This window comes from Chelonia mydas, chromosome 7, assembly GCF_015237465.2.
Source record: "Chelonia mydas isolate rCheMyd1 chromosome 7, rCheMyd1.pri.v2, whole genome shotgun sequence".
In the NCBI taxonomy this organism is placed as follows: Eukaryota; Metazoa; Chordata; order Testudines; family Cheloniidae; genus Chelonia; species Chelonia mydas.
In genome coordinates, this window is record NC_057853.1 from 34,785,884 (window position 1) to 34,803,340 (window position 17,457).

At 44.9% G+C, this 17,457-nt stretch overlaps 1 protein-coding gene across 14 annotated transcripts in view; it reads right to left on the bottom strand.

The window, feature by feature from the left end:
- Positions 1–17,457, bottom strand: part of FBLN2 (fibulin 2) — a 204,068-nt gene that overhangs the window by 53,094 nt on the left and 133,517 nt on the right. For all 14 annotated transcript variants that reach the window (XM_037904979.2, XM_037904977.2, XM_043551404.1 and 11 more), the window contains one exon: positions 9,532–9,661. In XM_037904979.2, coding sequence (XP_037760907.1) covers positions 9,532–9,661 — 130 coding nt within the window. The remainder of the gene's footprint in view (positions 1–9,531; positions 9,662–17,457) is intronic.

The following is a 17,457-nucleotide window of genomic DNA, read 5'->3' on the forward strand; positions in this document are numbered from 1 at the left end:
TTTCAGGGAGCCTACATATTTCATACCTGATGTTCAGGCCACAAAACTATTCCCCATCCTTGCTCACTTTACTCCCTCGACTTCTCAGCCTTTGCTCTAGCGCACCACATGTCCTAATGTGGCTTATACTACTATTTGTAAGAGCTTCAGAAATTTAATAGACGATCAAACACTGTACACAGCTGCACATTTAACAGCCACAGAGAAAAATCCAAAAAGACAGATTGGGCCACCTTTTCTAAAGCAAAGTCTGTTCAGACTGGGTTTTTTTGGGTGGGCACCAATCTATAATTGTAGGCCCTACTCCTGCCATTGACAAACTAGCCTTTGGTACTACAGCTGCTTGAAGGTTTTGTCAAAACATTGCTTCCCAACAACAATGGCTTCCCAACAAAAATGGCTTTTCATTTTGTTAGCCATGTTCTACATTTTGTTTAAAACAAACAAAACCATTATTAATGACTTTGAATGGCCACTGTGAATGATGATGAATAGTTATGGGGCCAGGGAGAGGGAGTGGAAATGACTCTACTGCCAGGTAGGTAGGCCAGGTAGGTAGGCCATGCACCTAGGATATGGGAGACCCAAGTCCAAATCTCTGCTCCTATGACTGATTATTTATAAACAGTAGAACCGCTTCAACAGTAGTGACTGAGACAGTCCCATACCAGAATAGCCCAGTGGCAACGTGGGAGACCCAAGTTCAAATCCCTTCTCTACATCAAGCGGGGCCTTCCACATCAGAGGTGAATTCCCTAACCACTGAAGTTGCTGCCTCTCCCCAGGACCATTCAGTAAATCTAGTCCTCATTTGCTTTTTTCATAGCTGCCAAAATCAACACGAAAAATTTTGAGTCAGGCTGAAACAAAGCATTTTGATTTTTTGTTTGGCTGAAACTATTTGGCAAACTTGGTATGAATTTGCAAATACACCTCTACCCCGATATAATGCGGTCCTCGGAAGCCAAAAAATCTTACCGTCTTATAGGTGAGACCGCGGTATATTGGCGTAGGGAGAGGAACCGCTCCCTGCCCCAGCTCACCTCCACCCTGCCTCCGCCTCCTCCCCTGAGCGTGCCGCCACTGCTCCGCTTCCCCCCCCTTCCTTCCTTCCTTCCAGGATGCCACACCAACCAGCCGTTGGCGCGGGAAGCCTGGAAGGAAGGGAGGGAGGCGGGGGGTGAAGCAGAGCACCGTGCTCAGGGGAGGAGGTGGAGCAGAGGTGAGCTGGGGCGGGGAGCTGTTCCTCTGTGCCCCCACCCCCGCCCCAGCTCACCTCCGCCTCCTCCCACAAGCGCACCACAGCTCCACTTCTCTCCCTCCCAGGCTTACAGCGCCAATCAGCTGATTGTGGTGTGCTCGTGGGAGGAGGCGGAGCGGAGATGAGCTGGGGTGGGGGGGCCGCAGCAAGTAAGGGGGCGGGGGGCGGAACCGCTTGTGGTAACACGAATTCAGATATAATGAGATAAAGCAGCCCCACTCCCCAGAGTGCTGCTTTACCGCATTATATCACACCGCAGTATATCGGGGTAGAGGTGTAGTTTTGGCTCAACAGAAACTGCATTTGTTGGCAAATAACTATTTGCTGAAAAAAAGTCACCCAGCTCTATTCATCACTTCACATTCTGCTCCTCTCCAGAAATATAGTGTCTTGAAATGTTGGTTAATTGGGTTAGATTGTAAGATCTTTTGAAGCTCTTTTTTATATTCCCTGTAAAGTCTTTACACTTAGAACACTAAAAAAGCAATGGCCATAATGGGGGGGAGGGGGGGAGATATAACTACAGTAACTCCTCACTTAAAGTCGTCCCGGTTAACATTGTTTCGTTGTTACGCTGATGATCAATTAGGGAACACGCTTGTTTAAAGTTGCGCAATGCTCCCTTATAATGTTGTTTGGCAGCTGCCTGCTTTGTCCACTGCTTGCAGGAAGAGCAGCCAGTTGGAGCTAGCTGGTGGGGGCTTGGAACCAGGGTGGCCAGGCAGCCCCCATCAGCTCCCTGTTCCCCTAAGTTCCCAGTGCGGCAGCCGCCCAGCCAGCTACCAATTGCCAGCTACCAACTGCCGGCAGTTCAGCTGTCCCTCCCCCCACTGCCACGTGCTGCTCCTGCCCTCTGCCTTGGAGTGGCTCCAGGGAGCCTCTGCCTTGGAGTGGCTCCCGGGACCCTCCCGGGAGGGGGGGGGCAGGGGAGAAGGAGGCTAACGTCAATGTGTCCCCCTCCCCCCTGCTCCTGCCTCCTGCTTACCCCTTCTCCATATAGAGCAGGTTGGGGATACAACAGGGCTCAGGATAGAGAGAGCTTGCTGGCCCTAGCTGCTGTCTCAATGTGCTGATATACTTAAAAAGGCAGTGTACTCAGAGTGGGGTCAGCGTACTTAAAGGAGCAATGTGCATCTCTCTCTCTCTCTCCCCCACACACAGGGTGTGTGTGTCTGTCTCCCATGCTGTCTCCCCTCCCTCCATTTGTGCTCCTTGTAGAGTGTGAGGCTACATTAATAACAATGTGTTAACCCTTGAGGGCTCAGCCGAACGCTAGTGCATCATTTAGCAGTAAGACATCCCCTGGGAAATATCCCACCCTCTGACTTCACCACCTCAACCAAGCTTCACAATAATCATTACTGTGTACAATATTAAACTGTTTGTTTAAAACTTATACTGTGTGTGTGTGTGTGACAAAAATTTCCCTGGAACCTAACCCCCCCATTTATATTAATTCTTATGGGGAAATTGGATTAGCTTAACATCGTTTTGCTTAAAGTCGCATTTTTCAGAAACATAACTACAATGTTAAGAGAGGTTTCAGAGTAGCAGCCATGTTAGTCTGTATCCGCAAAAAGAAAAGGAGGACATGTGGCCCCTTAGGGACGAACCAATTTATTTGAGCATAAGCTTTCGTGAGCTACAGCTCACTTCATCGGATGCATATAGTGGAAAATACAGTGAAATTTATATACATAGAGAACATGAAACAATGGGTGTTACCATACACACTGTAACAAGAGTGATCACTTAAGGTGAGCTACTACCAGCAGGAGAGCGGGGGTGAAAAAACCTTTTGTAGTGATAATCAAGGTGGGCCATTTCCAGCAGTTGACAAGAACGTCTGAGGAACAGTGGGGGGTGGAAGGGGAGAAATAAACATGGGGAAATAGTTTTACTTTGTGTAATGACCCCATACACTCCCAGTCTTTATTCAAGCCTAAGTTAATTGTATCCAGTTTGCAAATTCAGCAGTCTCTTGTTGGGGACTGTTTTTGAATTTTTTTTTTAAAGAATTGCCACTTTTAGGTCTGTAATCGGGCGACCAGAGAGATTGAAGTGTTCTCCAACTGGTTTTTGAATGTTATAATTCTTGACGTCTGATTTGTGTCCATTTATTCTTTTACGTAGAGACTGTCCAGCTTGGCCAATGTACATGGCAGAGGGGCATTGCTGGCACATGATGGCATATATCACATTGGTGGATGTGCAGGTGAATGAGCCTCTGATAGTGTGGCTGATGTGATTAGGCCCTATGACGGTATCCCCTGAATAGATATGTGGGCACAGTTGGCAACGGGCTTTGTTGCAAGGATAGAGGAGTTACTTTATATAGTTTTCCCATTAGCATTTTCTATGACACTGCCAATGAAAGGAGAAGTGTTTGATTATAATACTGTTGAAACATCTTTCTTAATTTTCAAGAGATGTGATTCACTATTACTATTATTGATTTTTCTTTCTTGTAGCAGCCACTATATCCTAGGAGCTGCGCAGACAGAATAGAAAGGCAAATTCCCTGCCTTGAAGAGAGTAGAGTTTAAAATCACTTCATTTGAATGAAAGCATTACATCTGCATAGCATGGAATCACAGTGCTGAGGTTTGCAAGTTTTACTACAACTAAGGGTATGTCTACACTATGAAATTAGGTCGATATTATAGAAGTCGATATTTAGAAATCGATTTTATACAGTTGATTGCATATGTCCACACTAAGCGCATTAAGTCGGCAGAGTGCGTCCTCACTACCGTGGCTAGCATCGACTTAAGGAGCAGTGCACTGTGGGAAGCTATCCCACAGTTCCCGCAGTCTCCGCCGCCCATTGGAATTCTGGGTTAAGCTCCCAGTGCCTGATGGAGCAAAAACATTGTCGCGGGTGGTTTTGGGTACACGTCATCAATCGCCCCTCCCGCCGTGAAAGCAACGGCAGACAATAGTTTTGTGTCTTTTTTCTGTATAGACGCCATACTGCTTTCAGCAGATGGTGCAGTAGGACTGCTAACTGTCGTCATCCACTGCAACTCTGCTCTGCTGCTATTGTCTCAATAGCGAATTTCTCCATGTTGTCTGTCATGGGCTCCCGGGTATGTGTGTTCTTCCTTGGGAAATGTGCGCGGTGCTAACCATCGTCCTCCATCGCTTCTGCTGCAACTCTGCTCTCCTGCTCTCATGAATCCACCTCACAGGTCCTCTCGTCATTCTCTATAAATATCTATTCTTGTGGCATCCATTGTAAGCCACCACTTCCGCTGCAACTCTGCTCTCCTGCAGACGCCATACCACGGCAAGCACGGAGCCCGCTCAGATCACCGCAGCAGTTATGAGCATTGTAAACACCTCGCGCATTATCCTGCAGTATGTGCAGAACCAGGACCTGCAAAAGCAGGTGAGGAGGTGATGGAAGCGCAGTGACGAAAGTGATGAGGACATGGACACAGACTTCTCTCAAAGTACGGGCCCTGGCAATTTGCACATCCTGATGGCAATGGGGCAGGCTCGTGCCGTGGAACGCTTATTCTGGGCCTGGGAAATAAGCACAGACTGGTGGGACCGCATAGTGTTGCAGGTCTGCGATGATTCCTAGTGGCTGTGAAACTTTCGCATGCGTAAGGGCACTTTCATTGAACTTTGTGACTTGCTTTCCCCTGCCCTGAAGCGCAAGAATACCAAGATGAGAGCAGCCCTCACAGTTCACAAGAAGTGGCAATAGCCCTCTGGAAGCTTGCAATGCCAGACAGCTACCTGTCAGTTGGGAATCAATTTGGAGTGGGCAAATCTACTGTGGGGGCTGCTGTGATCCAAGTAGCCAAAGCAATCACTGAGCTGCTATCAAGGGTAGTGACGCTGGGAAATGTGCAGATCACAGTGGATGGCTATGTTGCAATGGGATTTCCTAACTGTGGTGGGGTGATAGGCGGAATGCATATCCCTATCTTGGGACTGGACCACCTTGGCAGCCAGTACATAAACCAAAAGGGGTACTTTTCAATAGTGCTGCAAGCTCTGGTGGATCACAAGGGACGTTTCACCAACATCAACGTTGGATGGCTGGGAAAGGTACAGGACGCTCGCATCTTCAGGAACTCTGGTCTGTTTGAACAGCTGCAGGAAGGGACTTACTTCCCAGACCAGAAAATAACCGTTGGGGATGTTGAAATGCCTATAGTTATCCTTGAGGACCCAGCCTACCCTTTAATGCCATGGCTCATGAAGCCATACACAGGCAGGCTGGACAGTAGTCAGGAGCTGTTCAACTATAGGCTGAGCAAGTGCAGAATGGTGGTAGAATGTGCATTTGGACATTTAAAAGCGCGCTGGCTCAGTTTACTGACTTGGTTAGACCTCAGCGAAACCAGTATTCCCATTGTTATTGCTGCTTGCTGTGTGCTCCACAAAATCTGTGAGAGTAAGGGGGAGATGTTTATGGCGGGGTGGGAGGTTGAGGCAAATATCCTGGCCACTGATTTACGCGCAGCCAGACACCAGGGCAATTAGAAGAGCACAGCAGGGCAACCTGCGCATCAGAGAAGCTTTGAAAACCAGTTTCATGACTGGCCAGGCTACAGTGTGACAGTCTTGTTTGTTTCTCCTTGATGAAAACCTGCCACCTTGGTTCACTCTACTTCCCTGTAAGTCAACCGCCCTCCCCCTTCGATCACCGCTTGCAGAAGCAATAAAGTCATTGTTGTTTCAAAATCATGCATTCTTTATTAATTCATCACACACATAGGGGATAACTGCCAAGGTAGCCCGGGAGGGGTGGGGGAAGAGGGAAGCACCGGGTGGGATGGTGCATGAGGGGAGGAGGGAAGGACAAGGCCATACTACACTTCTAAACTTATTGAATGCCAGCCTTCTGTTGCTTGGACAATCCTCTGGGGTGGAGTGGTTGGGTGCCTGGAGGCCCCCCTCCGTGTTCTTGGGCGTCTGGGTGAGGAGACTATGGAACTTGGGGAGGAGGGCGGGCGGTTACACAGGGGCTGCAGGGGTAGTCTGTGCTCCTGCTGCCTTTCCTGCAGCTCCACCAGATGCCAGAGCATATCAGTTTGATCCCCCAGTATCCTCAGTATTGCATCCTGCCTCCTTTCATCATGCTATTGCCACCTCTCCTCTTGCTCCCGCAACCTCTCATCTTGCTCGTCCCTCCTATCCTCGCATTCATTTTCTGCTTTCCTGGACTCTGCCATTGTTTGCCTCCACCCATTCTACGGAGCTCTTTCAGCGTGCTAGCCTCTGGGATGGAGATGATGGGGGAATGTTGAAACATTTGCAGCTGCGTGAGGAAAAAAAGGGAGAGTAGTATTTAAAAAGACACATTCTAGAGAACAATGGGTAGACTCTTTCACGGTGAACCAAGCTGTTAACATTCCATAGCACATGTGCTTTCGGTACAAGGTCGCATTTTGCCTCTTATATTGAGGGCTTGCAGGTTTGGTGAGAGATCACACATGCAGGGCCGGGCAACAGAATTCGGCTTGCAGGCAGCCATGTTAAGCCACAGTCTTTTGGCTTCTTCAACCTTCATAACATGTGGGAATGGTTTCAAACAGCAGTGCCCTCCTTTCCCATACCAAGCACCCATTGGGTTGGCCATTTAAAATGAGGGGCTGCGGTTTTCGGGTTAACTACTCCCCCTCCCCACAATTCTCTGGGATGATCGCTTCACCCCTCCTCCCACTACGTGATTAGTATCAGGAAAGATTCCTGCCAGCCAAACACGAACAGCTCAGTGTGAATGCCGCCCCCCCTCCACTCCCGTGTGGCTAAAAGCGGGGATGATTTCTTTTCAGCCACAGGCAAACAGCTCAGCAGGAACGGCCACCTCTGAATGTCCCTGGAGGATTTCAGCTTCATCCCCAGGCACGTTAGCAGACTTTTCCAGTAGCTGTACTGGCCGCGAATGCATTCCAAGTCTTCAGGGCAAATTAATCATTAAACAAGCTTGCTTTTAAGCCATGCATTATATTTACAAAGGTACACTCACCAGAGGTGCCTTCTCCAGCTTCATGGTCCAGGAGCCCGCCTTGGGAGGGTACTGGCTCCAGGGTGATAAACAGTTCCTGGCTGTCGGGGAGAACAGTTTCTCCCCTTGCCTGTTGTGTGCTATCCTCCTCCTCATCATCATCTTCTTCATCCCCAAAATCCTCATCCCTGATGTGTGAGACTCCTGCCTTGCAGGTGTCCACAGACAGGGGTCGAGGTAGTAGTAGGGGCCCCCCCTAGAATTGCATGCAGCTCATCATAGAAGCAGCATGTCTGGGGCTCTGACCCGGAGCAGCAGTTTGCCTTTTTTGGTAGGCTTGCCTGAGCTCCTTAATTTTCATGCGGCACTGCTGCAGGTCCCTGTTGTAGCCTCTGTCCATCATGCCCTTGGAGATTTTTTCAAATATTTTGGCATTTCATCTTTTGGAACAGAGTTCTGATAGCACAGATTTGTCTCCCCATACAGAGATCAGATCCAGTACCTCCCATTCGGTCCATTCTGGAGCTCTTTTGCGATTCTGGGACTGCATGGTAACCTGTGCTGATGAGCGCGCCACACTGGCCAAACAGGAAATGAAATTAAAAAGTTCCTGGTGCTTTTCCTGTGTACCTGGCTAGTGCATCTGAGTTGAAAGTGCTGTCCAGAGCCGTCACAATGGAGCACTGTGGGATAGCTCCTGGAGGCCAATACTGTCGAATTGCGTCCAAACTAATCCAAATTCGACCTGGTGATGTCGATTTCAGTGCTAATCCCCTTGTCGGGGAGGAGTACAGAAATCAATTTTAAGAGCCCTTTAAGGTGACAAAAATGGCTTGTTGTGTGGATGAGTGCAGGGTTAAATCGATCTAACGCTGCTAAATTAGACCTAAACTCGTAGTGTAGACCAGGGCTAAGATATAAACGATCGGCAAAATTCTCCTCTTCACTTATATCTACACTAGGAGTGCTCCACTGGCATGGGAATACTATACTGGCAAAGTGGTGAAACCACCCCACCACAAACAAAACAAGCTATACCAGGAAAAGCACAGCTTTGCCATGTAATTGGGTCAACACAAGGGGCTTCTGCTGGCACGACTACGCTGGTCAGGGATCACACCTGACTGACATAGCCATGTTGGCAGAAGTCAACATCAACCTGGCCTTACTCACTGAGAGTTCCTTGTGTGTGAAGCAACCACAGTACAGCAATAGTGCTCTGCACTGCATATATGACACCCCCACAGATCTAAGAGTAGCATATTTGCCTTATTTCTGAAGTAACTAAAGGCCAAAATCTACCAACAAACAGAGTTGTGAAAGTTTCATTGATTTCTATGCATGTTTCTGAGGGCAGAATTTTGGCTCTAAACAAATATTATTTTGAAGACTTAATCATCCCCTAGAAATGATAAGCCTGCATACCTAATTAAACCCTTTACTACACAGTGGATGACCTTATATTTTCCTTACCAACAAATCAAGTTATTCGCAAGACTCTCGGATGCATTAGAACAGACAGAGCTAATAAGTTTCCTGCTGATACAATGGAATATTACATCTGAGCATACAAACACCTACATAAATTCTGATCAGTGTTTAAGGAATTCTGAAACCTTCACTTCAGGCCCAAACTGGAGAAACGTGCATAACAAATAAGAGGCCAGATCCTTAGCGAGTGTAAACTGGCTTAGCTCCTTTAACTTCAGTAGAGCTAAGCTGATTTAGACTGGCTGAGGTTCTGGCACATGGTTCATTACTCGAATCACCAATTAATAGCCCTTCTTTATTTATGAGAAAAAGCCTCTATAGTAATCTAAATATTTGTTTCTTGTCAAATTTTTTGTTTAGCTGGTAAATTAAACTGCTATTCAATAAAGTGTCTAAGCTGACAAATTGTTCAGTAATGGGGCTTTCCAATTATATCTTTGATTAGGCTTTTCCCTATCATTTTCTAAAATCTATTACCGCAGATAAAAAAAACTGAAGTAAACTTCTCCCACCCTCTTCCAAATGGAGAAAGCAATAATAATTAAAAAAAAAAACAGCAAATTTAATCTTAACAATGAGAGAGAAACAATACAAATTACCTCATTACAAAGTTTTAGAAATCTCAGGCACAATTAAGCCTGAATGCAAACTACCAAAATATTTAGCTAAGTATGATTTCCATGCCTTATCCATGCAACTTTATAAATAACTAAACTCCATGACACAAATATAAAACATCTTTAAAAAAATTGCACAAAACTCAATACATCTGCATCAAAATAGGACTTGCAAAAGTACCAACGGGTCTTGCCTTGTAAAAAGATCTTTCACAGGTATTGCTTTCATCAGGTCCACACGAATCTCCTTCCTTGGCTGCGATCATGCCAGCAACACAGCTGTTTTCTTTTAAGTATGAGACACAACACTGCTTCTGAGCAATTCTGCAAAGACGGAACAGGGTTAAGTGTTAAGTGGCATTCAAAAGGTAGTGCCATCAGGTTGCAAGACTATACAGTAAGAATTTGTGTCACTGGACATAGAAATATATTCATTCCTAATATGTCATCACCTTTTTTTTAAACGTATATTATGGGCGACATCTTGTTGCCATTGAAGTCAATGGGAGTTTTGCCACTGACTTCAATGGAGCCAGGATTTCACCTGTTAAATTCTTAGATTGGAAAACGTGACTTATAATGAAAGACTTAAGGAGCTCAATCTGTTTATCTTAACAAAGAAAAGGTTTGATCCCAGTCTATAAGTACCGACATGGAGAATAGAAATTTGAGAGTAGAAAGCTCTTCAATCTAGCCTGCAAAGATATAAACAAGAGCCAATGGCTGGAAGTTGAAGCTAGACAAATTCAGGCTCAAAATAAAGTGCAAATATTTAACCTTGAGGGTAAATAATCATCAGAATGACTACTCCCATATTGTGGTGAGTTCTCCATCACTAGACATTTTTAAATCAAGATTGTATACACACACACACACACTCACTCTCTCTCTCTAGTTCAAACAGGAATTAATTCAGGAAAGTCCTGTGGCCTGTGTTATACAGGAGGTCAGACTAGATGATCACAGTGGTCTCTTCTGACTTTATAATCTATCAATCAGCATTCAGATAACATAATGCCGGGCACTATATAAATACTATAGACCAATGGATTAAACCTCATTCAACATATAGCAGTGGTGGGCAACCTGAGGCTCGCAAGTCGCATGCGGACTTTCAGGGTAATCCGCTGGCCGGCCGCGAGACAGTTTGTTTACATTGACCGTCCGAAAGCACGGCCGCCTGCAGCTCCCAGTGGCCGTGCTTCACCATTCCCAGCCAATGGGAGCTGTGGGAAGTGGCAGTGAGCCCCCTCCACTTCCCACAGCTCCCATTGACCAGGACCGGCAAACCACGGCCACTGAGAGCTGTGGGCAGCTGTGCCTGCGGGCGGTCAATGTAAACAAACTGTCTTGCGGCCCACCAGTGGATTACCCTGCACATGCCGTAGGTTGCCCAACACTGACATCTAGCATTATACTCATGTTCTTAACCTTATGTTTTTGTGGTGGACCCATTTTCAGGTGATACAGGGGAAGTAGGGAAAGGATTTACTTTCTCCAGGCAGAACCCTTTATTGCTCATGACGGCCAGTTCCAGTGCCTAACACAAAGTACAAGAATTGTCCAATGGGGGCATCCTTGTAATCTCTGGCTACCAAGTGCACCCAAAGGGTGTAAACAAGAGGTGGGCAAACTATGGTCCATGGGCCACATCCGGCCCGTGGGACCATCCTGCCCGGCCCCTGAGATCCCAGCCCGGGAGGCTAGCCCCTGGCCCCGCCCCTGCTGTCCCCGCTCCACTGGCGCTCTGGCCCGCTGCTCCTGCCTGGCAGTGCAGCGGCGTGGCTGCGAGCTCCAGCCACTCTGAGCAGTGTGGTAAGGGGGCGGGGAGGGGTTGGGTAAGGGGCAGGGAGTCAGGGGGGCAGTCAGGGGACAGGGAGCGATTGAATGGGGTGGAGGTTCGGAGCGGGGGCAGTCAAGGGACGGGGAGCAGGGGGGTTGGATAGAGGGTGGGGTCCCAGGGGGCAGTTAGAGGCGGGGGTGTGGATAAGGGTCGGGGCAGTCAGGGGACAGGGAGGTTGGACAGGGGGCGGGGTCCGAGGGGGCAGTTAGAGGCAGGGATCCCAAGAGGGGGCTGTCAGGGGACAAGGAGCAGGGGGGGAGATTGGATGGGTTGGGGGATCTCAGGGGCGGGAAGTGGAAGGGCGTGGATAGGGGGCGGGGTCCAAGCTATTTGGGGCGGCACAGCCTTCCCTACCCGGCCTTCCCTAACATTTCACAACCCTGATGTGGCCCTCGGGCCAAAAAGTTTGCCCACCCCTGGCGTAAACTCAATCATCTCCAACCCACAGTCTCACAAACATGCACTGGTTGTAAGGCATGTTGCTTTTTAACAGTCAATGGATAATAGCCAGTTAGCTATCCTTTACTGACAGCAAGTTCCAAGCCAAAAATGGTTGTCAATAAGATATGTATGATTATTACAACAAAGAAACAAGTCTCCCTGGAAGCAAACTCCCCCCTCCTTTTTTTCCCCCCTGAGAAAAAATATTTCCAATTCATTTTTTTTCCTGATGCTTGGAAAAAAAAATTGGAAGGAGATGTCTTATATTCCTGCGCAAACTAGCCTGTGACTGCAACTTGGCCATTTGCCATTCACACTTAAAATGTCAGTGGCCAACTGCACCAGGTCTAAGTTAATATTTACATGCTGGACAATGTATGAATAGTGTTATCAGTTAATCAATGGCCTGTGGTTGAATAAAGGAAGATGATCTTTTTTTCTCTTTGTGTTTTGTTTTTCCAGTAATGTTTGCTTCTTGTTCCCATGTGAATTGCCAACGAGAAAAAACATAGTGCTTTGTTTGAAATTTTAGTGGCTAATGTCCAACCATATTTGAGCACTGAATATAATTTTTTACTGCCATCATAGGACATCTGAAATTTTATTGATGGCTATTATGGCTCTTTGAAAGCATCCAAAAGACCAACACTGAATGAAGTAGTTTTTTGGATGTAAAGCACCTACAACCCAAAAATCATTAGCTGCTGTTAAAAGGCCGAAGTCTGCATGGATTAACGGTCCTCAGAAATATAACATTTTGCCTTGAAAAGTTCCTTTCCAATACAAAAAAAGTAAAATGGTGATCCAGTGCTATAGGAAGTGCAATTGGTCATTTTTATACTTGTAACTTCTTTAGGGCTGGTCTTCACTATGGGGAGATTGATGCTGCTGCAATCGACACACCAGAGGTCTATTTAGTGGGTCTAGTGAAGACCGGCTAAATTGACCACAGAGCACTCTCCAGTTGACCCCGGTACTCCAGCTCCCCAACAAGATTACGGTAAGTCGATGAGAGAGCATCTCCTGCCAGTGCAGCACAGTGAAGATACTGGGGTAAACTGACCTAAGCTATGTCGACTCCAGCTGATTAGCCCTCAACTGGAGTATTGTACCCAGTTCTGGGGGCCACACTTCAGGAAGGATGTGGACAAATTGGACAAAGAGCAACAAAAATGATTAAAGGTCTAGAAAACATGACCTATGAGGGAAGATTGAAAAAATGTGGTTTGTTTAGTCTGGAAAAGAGAAGACTGAGAGGGGACATGATAACAGTTTTCAAGTATGTAAAAGGTTGTTACAAGGAGGACGGAGAAAAATGTTTTTTCTTAACCTCTAAGGATAGGACAAGCAGCAATGGGCTTAAATTGCAGCAAGGGAGGTTTAAATTGGACATTAGAAAAAACTTCCTAACTGTTAGGGTGATTAAGCACTGGAATAAATTGCCTAGGGAGGTTGTGGAATCTCCATCGTTAGAGATTTTTAAGAACAGGTTAGACAAACACCTGTCAGGAATGGTCTAGATAATACTTAGTCCTGCCATGAGGCAGGGGACTGGACTATATGATCTCTCAAGGTCCCTTCCATTCCTATGATTCATGTAGCTGGAGTAGCATACCTTAGGTTGACTTACCCCAGTAGTGAAGACAAGCCCTTAGACATTTCATGATGGTTTAATTTTGGGTACTGTACCACTGAACCATTAGTTGAGCAGATAAAAGCTTTACCTTATGTACTCGTATTTATTTCCTATTCACAAACCCATTCTTAGATGGCTAGGTAGGTGGATTGTTGGACTCTGGGGGCCTTTCTCAAAAATTCATGCTGGTATAACTACATCAATGTATTAAATTGGTGCAAGCCTCCAATATAAACATGCTCCACTGACACAAAGCAGGGCTTGTGCCAGTGCAGTTCAACACGGTAACATATGTCATGGGGTAAGAAAGAAGGTCCTCAGCAATCTGTAACTGGCTAAAAGATAGGAAACAAAGGGTAGGAATAAATGGACAGTTTTCACAGTGGAGAGAGGTAAATAGCAAGGTCCTCCAAGGACCTGTTCTGGGACCAGTGCTGTTCAACATATTCATAAGTGATCTGGAAAAAATTTTAATACAGTAAATTAACCCTTGTTTAAAGTATTTAAGACATTTTAGCTAGATTTGACTTTTCTCATTGACATTATGGATATAGTATAGCATGTACCCCAATAATACCTAGGTCAAAATGGCTGCAAAGTTTGCAGATGATACAAAATTACTCAAAACAGTTAAATCCAAAGTTGATTGCGAAGAGTTACAAAGGGATCTCACAAAACTGGGTGAATGGGCAACAAAACAGATTAAATTCAATGTTGATAAGTACAAAGCAATGCACATTGAAAAACATACTCCCAACTATGCATACAAAATGATGGGTACTAAATTAACCGTTAAAACTCAAGAAAGATCTTGGAGTGATCATGGATAGTTCTCTGAAAACATCTGCTCAATGTGTAGCAGCAGTCAAAAAGCTATCAGAATGTTAGAAACCATTAGCAAAGGGATAGATATTAAGACAGAAAATATAAATACCACTATACAAGTCTATGGTATGCCCACACCTGGAATATTTAGTGCAATTCTGGTTGTCCCATCTCAAAAATGATACATTAGAATTGGAAAAAATTCCACGAAGGGCAACAAATATGATTTAAGAGTATAGAACTTCCATATGAGGAGAGATTTAAAAGGGACTGTTCAGCTTAAAAAAGAGATGACTGGGGGGATATGATAGAGGTCTATAAAATTATGAATGGGGAGAAATAAAGAAATGTTATTTTCCCCTTCAAATAATACAAGAACCAGGGGTCACCCAATGAAATTAATGGACATCAGGTTTAAAGCAAACATAAGGAAGAACTTCTTCACACAAAGCAGAGTCAACCTGGAGATGCTGTGAAGACCAAAAGTCTAACTGGGTTCAAAACAGAATTAGGTAAGTTCATGGAGGATAGGTTCATCAATGGCTATTAGCCAAGATGGTTAGGGATGCAACCCCATGCACTGGGTGTTCCTAAACCTCTGTCTGATAGAAGCTGGGACTGGATGACAGGGGATGGATACACTCAACAATTGCCCTGATCTGTTCATTTCCTCTGAAGTATCTGGCACCAGCCACTGTTAGAAAACTGGCTACTGAGCTAGATGGACCATTTTCTGACTCAATATGGCCATTCTTTATGTTCTTATCAATATAAACGGGATGGGTGTAAGCCCTGCTTTAGTCTAGTGCAGCTTTATTCTAGTGCAGCGTGTCTATATTAGGAGTTTGTATTGGTTTGATTGCATTGATGTAGTTATCCCAGTGCAAATTTCCTTAATGTTGACAGGTTGTCAGCAGAACTTTTCTGTGCTCTAACAGTCACTCCTTGTTAATTTATTGCTGTCATTTCTTGGCAGCCAGTTTGACCCACGTATTATTGGGGTATATTCAACACTATATCCATAATGTCAATGAGAAAAGTCAAAACTAGCTGAAAATCTCTTACATATTTTAAACAAGGGTTGATTTACTGCTTAAAATGAGGAGGACTGGGGGGAGGGGGAAAGGAAGAAAAAATGTACACCATTATAGTTTTGGGTTGTTTTTAAACTTGTGACTCCTGGACATAGTAAGAAAAATCTCACTGTCTGGCCAAACTAGGGTGACCAGACAGCAAATGTGAAAAATCAGGAGTGGGGGTGGGGAGTAATAAGAGCCTATATAAGAAAAAGACCCCACAATCGGGACTGTCCCTATAAAATCAGGTTTCAGAGTAGCAGCCGTGTTAGTCTGTAGCCACAAAAAAAAAAAAAAAAAAGGAGTACTTGTGGCACCATAGAGACGAACCAATTTATTTGAGCATAAGCTTTTGTGAGCTACAGCTCACTTCATCGGATGCATGCAGTGGAAAATACAGTGGGGAGATTTATATACACAGAGAACATGAAACAATGGGTGTTACCATACACACTGTAACAAGAGTGATCACTTAAGGTGAGCTATTACCAGCAGGAGAGCGGGGGGTATGGGGGAGAGAGATATGGGCGGAATAAACATGGGGAAATAGTTTTACTTTGTGTAATGACCCATCCACTCCCAGTCTTTATTCAAGCCTAAGTTAATTGTATCCAATTTGCAAATTAATTCCAATTCAGCAGCCTCTCGTTGGGGTCTGTTTTTGAAGTTTTTTTGTTGAAGAATTGCCACTTTTAGGTCTGTAATCGAGTGACCAAAGAGATTGAAGTGTTCTCTGACTGGTTTTTGAATGTTATAATTCTTGACGTCTGATTAGTGTCCATTTATTACCTAGGCCGAGCTAAATACCATGCCTGTATTATCTATACAGAGGGCAGGGCGTGTTATTTCACATACCATTCCCAATGAGTGGCATGAACCCCCAAAAGTTGTGCATACTTTATACTAACCTTAACTTCACATCAATAAAAATAATTTCAATGCATATTTTTTCCATTCCCCACCTAGAGGAATTGTTCCATCATGGAACAAGCAAAAGTTAGGCCTGGTGGGTAGATGAATAGAAAACATCCAAGGAAAACCAAGGTGCTGCAAGAGGCGGTGTGGGTGATTTAGCTAGTAGCACCACAGCCTTTGAATCTGTACTGATCTAATGCACCAGCATAGTGCTACGGGCCACTCATGTTGGGACACTCTAGGCTGTCCTCAACTGGTGTAAACTGGCATAGCTACAAGCCCCATGGGGCTGTGCTCTTTTGTCCCCGTTGAAGATCTGGCCCTTTCATCTTTCAGCTGTGACACAAGATGAGGTGCACTTTTGATCATTTGCAAAAAAGTCTAGTTGTTAATAATTTGCTATCCTGGACATAATAGTAGTTAACCTGTAGAGTCTATGTTGTCCTGTATTTTTCTGGATACCAACAGAACTGAGTTAGCTGCTTCTTTGCAGGTACATGGTTGCCCATAGGTACTTACCGGCATTTTGACACACAGATAGAACACCTGTATGTGTATCTGCATGGTGCAGGTGGCACAATGGGTTTTCTGTCCAGGTTTTCATACTGTGCCTATCATCATGGCATTTGACTGACTTATAGGATACCAATTCTAGCATTTGTTATGTGAAGTTTTTGAATCTTTAAAACACATGTACGAGTGCAACTGTTGTAATTTTGCAAGTGCAAAAGCGGAGCTTATGTTTTCCAATTCATATATTTGTTGTGTGTAAATACTGTTATATTACACCCAATGGACTGGATTTTAATCTCACTTACATTGGTTTTCAACAGTGTAGCGTCTCTGACTTCAATAGATTCACTGCTGCTTTCCACCAGCATGAGTTCAGAAATAAGACCAGCACCTTAAAATGCTGAAATCACTTTAAAGAATCCACATGGTTTTCATATTTGACAACCAAATTATTTTGTTTCTACTTCTATCTCTTTTTCAGACTAGAAAGAGAGAGGGTATGAAATGGAGTTAAGTTAACATGTTATCCATGTTACCCTGCTCTTTTCGCAACTGCTATCCTTTTCTTCTCCACATTGGGATGAGATCGGATAGCCTCACTCACCTAGAGCAGTACTTTATGTGGCAAGCACTTCCCTTGACTCCAATGGGATTATGCGATGAGTGGTGTGCTATTAGAGGTGAGCAAGAGCATCAGAACCTAGCCTTTGGAACATATTCTCCCACCTACCAGATTAGTTGTCAAATTTACCATTTAATAAAAAGTAAGGAAAATAATTTAATTTAATATTTATCAACAAAAGTGTAAAGAACATTTGGTTGCATTGTCCTAAAAATCTAAAAACTCCACCCATCTGGGTACAACAGGGAA